Raw genomic sequence first — 12,753 nt, 5'->3', positions numbered from 1 at the left:
TCGGCACTTTAGTGGCTTCGGTAAAGGCTTACCATCAAGCTTTGAGTCGATAAAAAAGGTAGCTCATCACTGGGCTGGAGTCAAGTTAAGCAGTTAATCTTAAAATAATGTATTGTAATGAGATTCCAGTAATGGTCTATCAACGGAATATCATTGCGAGTCAAGTGGCAGAAAATGAATAATTTATATATGACACATTGCCACATAGTCAAGTAACTCCTGATAGCTCAGTGATAGGAACATGCTACCGGAATTCGTAGAACGTGGGTTCAAGTCCCACTCGGGATCTGTTATTCGTTATCTGTTATCTGTTAGTTTATCTGTTAGATCACCAACTGAACTATGATTTAGTAAAGATTTGAGTTATTTCATAAGGACTCTAAGTCATCCTAATAAAAAAAAACTTAGACTTGGAGTAGATGGGGGTCTTATTTGACAAGTTGTATGTCTAGTTCTAAGAATATCAATTATCTAGGGTTTCTAAATGGCAAACGATCATCATTAATCTTCCCAAATAACGAGTCATTCTCCGTTTCCGTTAACGACACCACAAATCCTACAAATACTGTCATAATGAGAGTTTCCTTCTGTAGAACTGTTCATCCTGGATGATCAAAAAACTCTTGGAAGGAAGCTGTTAATAAAGGGAGTATTTCATTTGATGGTTGGCTGATGTAAGCCAGTAATAGATCCCGATTGAATTCCAATATAAGGGAAGTCATGAATCTTATTTGATCTTATAGGTCAATAAAGCAAGTAAGTAGAACTATTCTCATTACATTACCATTATTCGTTCTTAGAACTTGACCTACAAACAAATCAAATGAAAAACTTGTCGTCTCCTCAGAAATCGCTCACTTAATCTTATTCACTCTTCTAACTCGAAAGCATAGAAAAGGGATATCAATCCAAAATCTATGAATCCTACCTAATTAATGAGCATAAAAAAATCTCTTACCCAATTACTCTTAAGTAATATACATCCAAAGATACCCAATAAATGTTTCATATCCAAATTGACTTGATCACGCACGAGTAAATAAGACAAAAATACAAGTAGCACATTATGATTATTTATGAGAAAATTTGGTTGAGAACGCAAGTTCCTCATGATGTATGTCATGCAATAAAAATGATATGTCACATTTTCATTCATTTCGGTAGCTTTTTTCTCAATAAATGAATATCACATGTGATTGTAGTTATTACTTATGTATGTCAGCAGCGCCTCCATGTGACGAGAATCGTAAGCCTAAATGAGATCGTTTTAAACACTCACACAACTGTGTAAGCTGCACTTATTTGCTTCTTACTTTACTTCTTGAATGATGTTGACGCTCGACCAACTCCGTCTGTCTCGTTCCTGTATTATTGTTTACGCACGAAACATTCAAAACAAAAGCAAAAAGCAAAAAAAAAGAACGAACAACGTGCTGTGTATGTACGTATTATATTTATTCCAAAAACATACGAAGGTATGAGCAAGATAGAGCGAAAAAGCAGTTAAACGAGTTGAAAGCTTCCATTGCATTAGTCAGTAACGTTGGCAAGAAGTTTCAATCGAGACGTGTATATGTTGGCTTAAGAAGTTTTTTTATATTTTTTTTGCATTATTATTTTCAAAAAATAATATTAAAAAGTTTATAATTTTTGGCATAAAAGAATGTCGCACACAAGCCCTAAATGTTTATAAACTGTGCATTTGTGGAATATTTTCACATGAAAAAAAAATGAATTAAAAAAAATTCTGAATGACTTAAAAATAGAAATTGAAATAAAAGTGGATTTCTTGTGTTTAGTGGGCAATGGAGAGAATGGAGGAAAGAGAAAAAGTTCAAGTACATTGAAATCAAATCGCGATTCTTTTTTTTTCGTCTCACAACACCAATACACTCATAGTGATGGTGATGAAGAAGAAGTTAGTGATCATAAGAAAAAAAAAGTGTAAGAATAAAGTTTTTGTGGTACTAGTGACAGTGAAGAATTAAAACGCATTTGTCATGTCAAATATTTGTTGAGTAAATGTATTGACAATTTTTGTGGATAAATAACTGTTAGGTGCGAAGCCGGTGTTGATTATTTTGGAATAATTTGTGTGAAGAAGTATGACAAAATATTTTATTTTCAAATTTTTATGACAACTTGTGTCAAGAATCAAAATAAAAATATTTTTTTGACAATAGTGTTAGCCAACCATCCATTAAAGAACCTCTTGGGAAGGTCATTGGACCCAATCATGTGATAAGAGCAATAAAAAAGTGAGAAAGTGAATTTTATGAGCAGCAATTTGGAAATTTAGTGACAAACACATATGCTCGTTCAAGTCACTATTTTAAGGCAATTAGAAAGAGACATTACTAAATTGTGTTAGTCGGGACTTTTAGCTCAAGCTAGAGTTGGCCGGACTTTGGTGATTTAGACTACAAAATGGTTAAAATACTCCTTCGCTAAGGTCCAGACTCCACTTTTTTGGCCTTCATAGAAGACCCATCCTTAAAGCCTTAAAGGAATCATGCCAATCCAGACTCAAGAGCCTAAAAGTAGACTAAATGATTCAAAGTGAATTTATATTTTTCATTGAAAAATCGAGTGAAATTAAATCAATTTTATAGAAAATTCCAGTCGAATTCTAGCAATGCAATTTTTAGATTTACATTCATTCATTGCACGCTTAAATACCCAAAGGGAACGTTCAGAAATTAAGTAATTCTTAAAAGCGTGTTTTATGACCCCTTTTCTGTCCAACATAACGCTTTGTAACTAAATCGTGAAATTTGGACTTCGTAACACTAGTGTCAGTCCCTATTCGCCGTCAAAGCATAACGTAATTTTCGAAACATAGCAAAAAGTGTAGAAAATATAAAAAAAGTGTTTCCAGGTTGGAATGACTCTAGCCTTTGGTTGGGCTCATTTATACCAGCCCCATGGCAGCCTAGAACTCTATTATTCTCCTTTTCTTCGCAATGTGCAAATTGACAATATTTTAAAATCAATTTTTGTTTGATATTTTGTTGTACTTACTTACTTATTGGAACCATGCTCCGACTTGGAGCCTAGGTTATTACAAAAGGCCTTTCATCTTACTTTGTTACTGGCCACATCCCAAAGCTTGATATTTTGTGGTACCCAGAGTGAAACCAGAGACTCTTCACTAAAATAGACTTAAAATTTGAATAAAATATTCCAAACCTGCCAACAAAAAATTTAATTTTAGAAATCAACAATAAAACCTTGAAAAATTCGCAAAAAATTTTCTAATATAATTAAAATTCCGCTTTCCCACAGGCTGACGTAAATAAATTCTATGCAAAAAGTACATTATGAAATGCAAGCGACTCATGATACACAAATGCAATAATTTACGCAATAATGTGCACCTGACTATTCCTCAACCAATAATTATCTCAACCCAAACTTAAAAATGGTATAAATCCCGTGCAATACACGTTTTAAAAAAAATATTCTTTTATGACTCAATAATGCTCAGTATACGTGATGAGTAAATAAAAAGAAAAAGTGCATAAAGCAGTGCTGAATATATATGCTAATGAAACAAACAACAAAAAAAAGCAAAGTTTATGTGTAGTTCATGAAGCCCGTAAAAGTGAAAAATCAATTTAGATTTAATTTTGGAACTAATTTTTGTATAGTCGTGTGTTTGTAACGGAACCCAGGAATTTCATTCAGTAAATTTGTTATTTTTTATTGCATGACGATGTAAAAAAATAAAAAGTTAGTTACGACCTGAATAGATAAGAACGTGTTGAAGTTATTTATTACATAAGAACTAAATATATTTATTATTTGAGGACATGAACATCCATAAGTGCATTAAAAACTTATTAAATTAAAAGCAATGGAAAGTTTAATAGAAGTGAACCGCAGTCATAAAAGTGATAATCATGAAACATCGCAAATGTCTATTAATTACCCCCATTCATCCCAGCTGCATGCATATGCAACCGCAAGAAAATATGAAAAACAGTTTAGAAGATGTAAGAGCTATACTGACATTGAAAAGCGAACAAAAATCAATAATATCATGGGAAGTAGGGTCAGTCGATCGCATAGTAGCGATAACATGATGGTAAACAGTGTCAGTTTTGTGTATGAGCCACTTAATCGTAAAAATTTGCTTGTCAATCAAGACATCGTATCAGATAATGATGACAGTGATGATTATAAGCTTTTGGATAGCTCATCTGACGACGAGAGTGATGTAAATGACAATAATGAATTTTCTAATGTGAAATTAAATATTTCTAATAATGATGATTGCCATGAGTGTCCCATTAAAGACTCAAATGACATTAACGATGATTCTATTGATGATGACGACAACAACGGTTCTTATGAGACAACTACAAATACCATGTCTATTAATTGTGATGGTCAACAACAATATGACAATATGGATGAAAATAGCTGTACTATTATTACAAAATCAACAAATGGGCACACGATACAATTTAATGTCAATGAGACAAGTCCAAGTAGCAGCAATGACAATTGTTCTTTTATCAAAAAATTTTCCACATTACCGCGTATAAAGTCACACGAAAGCAATAATGTACATAATGAGAATTGTGTTAGGAGATCATATAAAGTCCCAAGAAAACGAACGGATGTCTTAAATGAAAGGGAAATTGAGGAAGTTAAGAAACCAGTGAAATTAGAAAATGTAAATAATAATTGTGAGTGTAGTAGCAGCACAATGTTGAATATTCATGAAAACAATGCACACCACGACAATGTCATTAATGATATACAAAAAAGTGATAAAATAAGCGATTCGCTTTTTCATTGCACGACATTACCGAAGGCAAGGTCACGAATGAGTGAACCGCTACATTTTCGACATAGCTTTAGGCATTCTTTCGATCCTGAACGTCCAAGAAAGTGTTTGAGTGAGTTTAATGCTTCAGGAATTGAAACAACTGTCGTGAATTGTGATGAATCAACATCTGGTGCGGGTAAGTCTTAAAAAATTTCATAATTTTTTAATTTAGTTAAGTCTTTTGGATATAACGAGAATTTTTTATTAGCAGTTTATCTTTTTTCCATGACTCAGTCATATCTTTTGCTTAATTTTAGCACTATTGTGCTAATATACATCTTTATTAGGGTATGATGCGGAAATAATGGGAAATTTTGTGTTGAAATGAGGAACTGACAAATTTTAAAGAACAAAAGAAAGTAAACTTTCTTGAATATTTATAAACATACAGTTTATTGGATTAAATTAATGACTTAAATCAAAATAGCCCATAAAGAACTTGTGCGGCTTTGTTATAACTGTCTTTAAAGTCTTGTTAAGGGTGATTTTATGACAGTTTTTATGATTCATAACTTGTAAACAATGGAATATTGAAATTAATATTGTCTTGGCAGGAAATCAGAAAAAAAGAGGTGTTAAAGGGGATTCTATGGCTTGAAGTTGGGTTACTAAGAAATATTGAAGAATGCTTCATAATTTTCGATAAAAAAAATGGTTAAAAATGTTCAATTAAGCTAAATGACTTGATAATATCAAAGAATCGAGACGTTTGTGTCGTAGTCATGTTTTGAAGAATCAGAGACCAAATGAAAAAGTAACTATCAAGGGGAAAATAGTTGAATTAACTTTTGCAGACGTTAAAGCAGTGGTGCACAACCTTTTGTTTCTCGTGGCACACCTTGGTGGTAAGCCTAGACACTAGTTACCCATAGGTAGCCTATCACTGCATTATTGAATCGAATACTCAGTTAAAGTCTTCTAACTGCACTTGAAGTTTCAGTTTTGATAAAATCTCCAAGATGGAGACTACAATGGAAATATCCGTAGAAATCTTGACAGAACTGGGAAGTCTTGGCCTTAGTTAAAGGTTTCTTTGAAGTCTCGATCACAGAAAATCCCGAAAACTTGGAATTCTTGATATATCCATCTCGAGGATCTTTACTGGTCACGATATCGAGAACCTTTAGTACATAGTGTTTTCTTAATGTTTCTTCTTAATACAAGATGATACTTTAGTCACCGTGACTATTTTGGGAAAGTGCATAAACAAAAATTCAAAATTTTGCATATTTGGTGTAAGGGATGGTGCCGCGACAGAGGAGTGTGCACATGCTTCGTTATGTAGTATGAGTTACTTTGAGCTAGATTCATTGAATTTCAGACCTTCTTTGAAAAAACCTGACAATGACCTTGAATCTGAGTGAACATCTACGATTATATGAATTACGTTGAAAAGAGGGAGAGAATCCCATACCCATACCTAGAACTCAAATAACCATAGAAACCAAATGTTCTCTAACAATCAATCCAATTTTGCCAATTCCTCCTATAATTAATACAAAAATCTGATAATTATTTTATTTCCTCCATCAGAATCAGCAATCAACACAAGAGCCGTAAAAAGATCGCGAAGTAATTTATCATGGCTACGGAAGTCAATGAAAAAATTAAATCCATTTCAAATGCCGCAAGAAATTGAATCACCACCAAATAATACGATACCGCCATCAACGTCACATGACATAAATCCACAAACTAATGCCGTCCCCAGTGAATGTGAAAAGGAAAATCAATTTGAGAATGGAAATGAATTTCGGGTGGCTTTAAACAATGAAAATAGTCCGCAAGTCAATGACGTTACTTCCGAGAACACAAACATGCCAGATCTCTTTAACGTTGTATTATTGGAACAACAGCCACAACATGGAATGAATGATGGTCGTCCGCGACAATATGGAAGAAGGTCAAATCCCGTACGCATATCATCTCTAGCGGCTGATTCACTCAACCATTCAGCAGCTGTAATTTTTCACATTTTTTTTTATTTTGTGTTAATTTAATTTTTTTGTTATTCTTGTGTCTGTTGCTTAATGCCCGAAAGTTTATTAACATATATGAAATGTTCTGTTATATTTTCTTTCTTCTGCTTATTTCATCCATTAAAGAGAATAATTGCTCATCATCAACAACAAGAACGTCCAAATAGTGCCCCAGTTGTGAATCGAACTCCATCACAGCGTAATGCTCATCGACCTAGACAGAGTCTACCATCCGAACAAAGTTCATTGGCATCATCACGTAATTCTAGTCCCGTATCGATGGTCTCAAGTACCGGATCAAGCTCAATACCCGATGTTATAACAACAATACATGATATTCATCCACGATTTACAGCCGCTGGTATATCAACGAATAATTCTGAGGATGATGATAGAGATCAAAATGATAATTCAAGTGAATCAAAGTCAACATGGCCGTACTTAATAAGTCGTCCAATAACTTGTCTATTTTGTACATTGGGATTATTCAATATTTCACGATTTGCAATATTTTCTGTGCATTTTGGAGGTAAGCATTGTTATTGCCTTATACAATCACATCGTGCGAATATTAATGTTTGTGTCTATATTTACAGCCAATTTTCTCGTCCAATTTCTATTGCTGTCATTCATATTTGGCATACCATTTTTATGGCTACAAATTGTCTTAGGACATAAAATTAAAGGAGGCATAGTGACGATGTTCAAAATAGCACCAATATGCGTTGGCATTGGCATTGCATTGATGATAACACATTGCATTATTAGTCTCTATTCAAGCGTTAGCATTGCTTGGGTATTGATCTATTTAAGGTAAACAAAGTCAATTGTTTTTTTTGGATGTGTGCATTGAAACCTTGAATAATTTAATTATAATGAAAATTAAATCTTCTCACCTTAATTATTGTTGTGATGATGATGATGATAGGCAGATGAGTAGCAAGGGGAACTCCTCTTGATTGATACGCAAAAAAGAGCATGTTTGAGAATACATATTGAATGAACAATTAGGATGAACAATTCAGTTTGTCACTAAACTTGCAATTATTGAAACTTGACTTAACGAAAACATGAAGCTTATAAGCTAATGGTCAAGAAAAATTTGAATTTTAACAGATTTTTAATTTTCAAAATTACAAATTTCATCCGAAAATTCAAATTTCAACGGTTTTTAACGGTTCAAGTATCTAAATCTAATTATCGATTATCATGACTTAGAGTCTTGCTCATAGACAGTCAACTTTAGCAGACGAATAGACCGATTTTAGGTACCATAGTGGTAGGGCGGCCATCTGCTGTATTTTTGCCGTGACAATTCTGTCCTTTTCTACCTTGCTGCTGTGTCCCGGCAAAGCCTCAAAATGTCCCAATTTTTTCTAAAAGTGTCCCGATATTTTGCAAAAATCCTCTGGCCACGCTACATAGTGGTCGTTCGGTACCATAAAAGGTTCATGCATATATACCATGCTCTTTGCCTGTTAGGCCAATACACCAAATCAAACAACCCCAGAATCCCTAAATCTACATCACATTATCATCACATCCTTGAGATTATGCATATCCAAGAAAAGCACAATATAAAGGAAGTAAAATCAATTTTTTCAATTATTTTTTTCCCAGAGACTCAATGATCTCATCAGACGAGCATTATTTGTGGGAGGAGAGATTCGACTCGTATCGAGGCTATCAAAACATTTCAGCATTACGCTTATCAGAGAATATAGCAGATTATTTTAATGGCGTGGTGCTGCAAAGATTGTCAGGCATTGCTAATACCCCTGATGGAAAAATGAGATTTCAGGTAATACAATTAACACCAGTGTCCATCAATCTACCGACTGACTTGTATATTGTATTTTATTCATCATTGTCAACAATTAATTCTGACTTTATACTCCCATTTTGCAGCTTGCATTCAATGTCTCAATTGTGTGGATTTTGGTGTTTATTGTGCTGAGTCGTGGAATAAAGTCACTTGGAAAGATCATGATTGGAATGTGTTTAGTTTGCTTCTTGGGTCTGGCAGCTGTCTGTATTAAATTTTTAACTTTATTGAACTTCGAGACTGTTCAGGTAGCATAGCTTCTGCTTTTGATGTTATGACAAATATTTGATATCAATTTAACATTTTAATTGAATTTTCTAGGACATTTTTCCGGCTACTGATTGGCAGGAATTCTTTGCGAATTCTCATAGTTGGTCGGTCGCAGCACAAGAAGTCTTTTTGACGTGGGGGATACAAGGTGAATATTTTGACTCATTTTTTATACGTCGCTAATTAATTAATTAATATTATTAAAGGCAATTTCTTATAAACAGTAATGTTAAGCATACAACCGGCATTTAAGATGAATTTCTTTTTTCTGGGCATTAAATGTAGCTGTTTACAGACTTTTTTTGTTGATTTAAACTTTTACCGGTTTAAGTAATTAAATTGAATAAGAGGAATTGCAATTAAATTAAAATATATTAAGATCCAATTTTTTTTATTCGAAAATAAGCTTTTTGGGACGGTTCTTTATTATTTCAATAACTGTAAGCGATTGTGATACATTTCTTGCTAATTTGATTAATTTAAATGGAATGTCATGTTAAAATTTGCACAGATGGAGCTTGATGGAGCAGTCGTCATTTGTATTGATGACTAACGTTTACAGGCAAAGAGACCGCTTTTAGGTACCGTAGTGGCATTTTCTGTACCACGAAAGCATGCAATTTGTCTGTTTGAGCTATGCAGATTTCAATATTATTGTTAAATTAAAATATAATTTATCAACTGAGAATTCATCAACTGTCAGATAATATTTAAATTGAATTTGCAACTTAGATTAGTTTATTTTCCCTTTTGCAGTTGCAAGCCCCTTTCATTCAATTATTTCTTCTGTTTTTAAGTCGTCAAATAATGAACATTTCTTACTTGAAATCAACTTAATTGCTCTTATGCTGTAGGTACAGCGTCAATTTAATCATAAAAGACTTAACCAGATCTCGTAATTGACTCAAATTTAGTATCGAAATCTACGAAATGATGTTTATTCTTTGGAGTTCAAATACAGATTGAACTTTTGTATCGAAAGGGGTTTGAACTATGTACAATAAATATAATTCAAATCTCAAATGAACGTTATAACTCCGAGTGACACAAATGAAGACTCCGCCATGAAGCTTTAAAGCCTTCCCAAAAGCTAAACCAATTTTATTAACACTAAATGGAAGTCACCTCCGTTTGGCGTCCATATGGCGGAGCATTCAAAATTCTGTGATGGAGCCTTCTTTGTTTGTGTTTGAGCAACACAAAGCTCGGGAACAATGACTATATTGAAGATTTTACTTCAATATTTTCAAATTTTGTACTCAAATCTTCTCAAAATCAACAAAAAATGGTCCAAAACAATTTAAAATTCCATAAGCAATTGCCAATTTGCCTATTTCCACCACGATACGCGTTCTGATTACAAGACTGAATAATTTACAAACTTTTTCATTTATTTATTGACCTTTTCACATCTCTTTTTTATTCTGTCTATTTCCCTCAAAGGCGTTTCAATTTATGCAATGTACTGTAAATCTGGTAAAAATCAAAGGCTGAATAATTATATTTTGCGACGTGAAGCACTGCTCATCGTATTTCTGACTCTTTTTGGACTTTTCCTCGGGGGTGTATTGGGATCAACATGCATAATTATCCTTAAATTAAATGGATTTAATTACTTTCCAGCATCATTTGGTAAGTTATTGAATATCCATTTTTAAATCCATGCTAATTAATGTCCATATTTTTTAATAATAGAAAATCCAAAGAATGACATTTTCTTATGGCCCGTACATTATGCCTCATTACCAAGTTTTCATCATTCAATACCATCAAAATGGATTACACGATACTCAAATGTCGTCGGTGAATGTTCAGAACGTCCAATTTTTGTAAATCAACAAGGACAACAAATTTATAAGGAAAGTGGATACAAGCCACTTAGACTTATAACAGAAATTCTACCATCAACATTAGCAATAAGCTCACGAATTGAGCCAATTTGGGGTACAATTGCATTCTTATGTCTATTTTTATTTGGCATCGGTCAATTATGTGTCATGTGGAAGTCAATTAGTGGAGCAATTGGAAATTCAATATCAGCTATATTATTAAGTTGTGTAACTGGACTGTTTTTAGGCATACCAATGACCACAGATATTGGAATTGTCATTATGCACTTTTTGGTATGGAATTATTTGACACAGAGTGTGGCCGTCTCAAATTCTACATTAGAATGTCGAAAAATTCGAACTCATTTCGAACATTTCGAACTCAACTTATTTTAAAATTAAAATGTACGTTACGAAGAAAAGTAAAAGTAACGGTCAAAATAAATTTGAATATTAACGACAAAATATATTTATTTTTTTTTTTTTAGAGAAAGTCACACTCTGATTTGACAATTTTTATTGTGGATTAATTTTTATGTTCCTTTTTTCCTCAACAGGATAACATCTTTGGCGGTTCATGGTTTATTCCAATTTTATGGACATCATATTTACTGGCTATTTTTATGGTACGTGGAAGGCCATACTCGTCCGATCTCTTGGTGAAAGAATTAAGATTGACTGAAACGCTTTCAGCATTCATGGCATTTTCTTGGAATGTTTTACTTCCTGTTGGATTCTTATTGCTGTCTGTAATGGAGTATAAAAAGAGCCATTCAAATGAATTGTTTCATCAACGCAACATATTAAGTTTGAGTCACATGTCAAATTGGCCTTTATGGGTGAAACAAGTTGGTGGTTTATTGCAAGTATCGCTGTTAATTCTATTACCATGTGTTGCATTAGTACAAATTTATATTTATTTGAGTCGTGGACCGAGAGATGTTTTGGAAGTAAGTTCAATGAATTTTTATTATGGTTTGGAATATTCCCGCGTTTTTTATTTGTTAAAATTAAATTGATAATTTGGGCTTTAAACACCTCATTAATGGGAAATAACAACATAAATTGCTTTGCTCATAAAAAGTTAACAATTTGAAGAGCTTTAAAATTAATAAAGCAGTAAATTGAGCTATAATTTAGCAAATAAAATCTCGAAGTGGATGATTTCTGCCAAAAAATTTGATTCAAAATATTCTGGACAAACTTTAAATAATTTATTAATCTTTCCAGAGAATCGAAAGACTTTTCCGTCCACCACTAGACACAGGAGATACAAACTCACTATCCCACATCCCAATCAGACGATTATGTCAACCAAACTTAGCACAATCAAATCCCATTACAACCAATTTGAATGAAAATAACAACAATAATGTAATTTCCGATGAGCCACCAAAATATTCACCGCCTCCAAGTTATGGAAAGGCTATGGGACTAAGAGTCGCAAAAGTATTAAGAAACAGTATACGAAGAAGTGTAAGACGATTAAGAAGAGGTGATAATACAACCGGAACTATTAACGGAACAACAATCGTGCCGACAATTTCATCTAACGTAGAATCTCGCCCACAAAGTCATCCCACGACATCCCGTCCAACGATACTTGGGCAAAACTTCAATGAATTTATTCGATCATCAATCCGAAGAATTAATCGAAGTTCACAATCAACAGAACAATTAGTATTATCTGATATCTCAGTTGCATCAACAAATTCACATATTGTATAGAAAATATAGCTTGTATATTTATTTATTACCTTATTTAACTGAGAAAATGTATGATTAAAGTCGTGATATAAAATGTAGAAAACTTCCTATAATTTAACGGAAAAATAAAAATTTAAATTTACGAATTCGCCTGGTTTTTAATTTTTTGAATATATTTCGACCGTTATGTTACTTCTGTAATTGTGATAGCTGAAAATGACAAAATGTCACAGTCTAGAGGAAATAATATTTGAAATCATCTCTAGAATCTAGAAGGCTAAAGGATTTACCTATAGTTCGAAAAGT

The 12,753-nt window shown here is 33.0% G+C and overlaps 1 protein-coding gene across 2 annotated transcripts; it reads left to right on the top strand.

The window, feature by feature from the left end:
• The first annotated feature begins 1,538 nt into the window (after window positions 1–1,538).
• On the top strand, window positions 1,539–12,593 carry bdg (sodium-dependent transporter bedraggled). 2 transcript variants are annotated; one of them, XM_070650289.1, is made up of 12 exons: window positions 1,539–1,944; window positions 3,286–4,973; window positions 6,371–6,798; window positions 6,943–7,345; window positions 7,413–7,629; window positions 8,437–8,617; window positions 8,725–8,889; window positions 8,963–9,059; window positions 10,355–10,543; window positions 10,607–11,034; window positions 11,298–11,690; window positions 11,971–12,593. In XM_070650289.1, the coding sequence occupies exons 2-12, from the start codon at window positions 3,857–3,859 to the stop codon at window positions 12,466–12,468; spliced, it is 4,116 nt and encodes a 1,371-aa protein (XP_070506390.1). In that variant the 5' UTR covers window positions 1,539–1,944; window positions 3,286–3,856; the 3' UTR covers window positions 12,469–12,593. The 2 variants fall into 2 exon arrangements, with proteins under 2 accessions (XP_070506390.1, XP_070506389.1); XM_070650288.1 differs by having other exon boundaries at window positions 1,539–2,103.
• The last annotated feature ends 160 nt before the right edge of the window (window positions 12,594–12,753 follow it).

The sequence above is a fragment of the Chironomus tepperi genome, unplaced genomic scaffold, assembly GCF_022539635.2.
Source record: "Chironomus tepperi strain 1889 unplaced genomic scaffold, CSIRO-AGI_Ctep_v1 contig_445, whole genome shotgun sequence".
Lineage (NCBI taxonomy): Eukaryota > Metazoa > Arthropoda > Insecta > Diptera > Chironomidae > Chironomus > Chironomus tepperi.
This window is presented reverse-complemented; position numbering and strand designations above follow the sequence as displayed.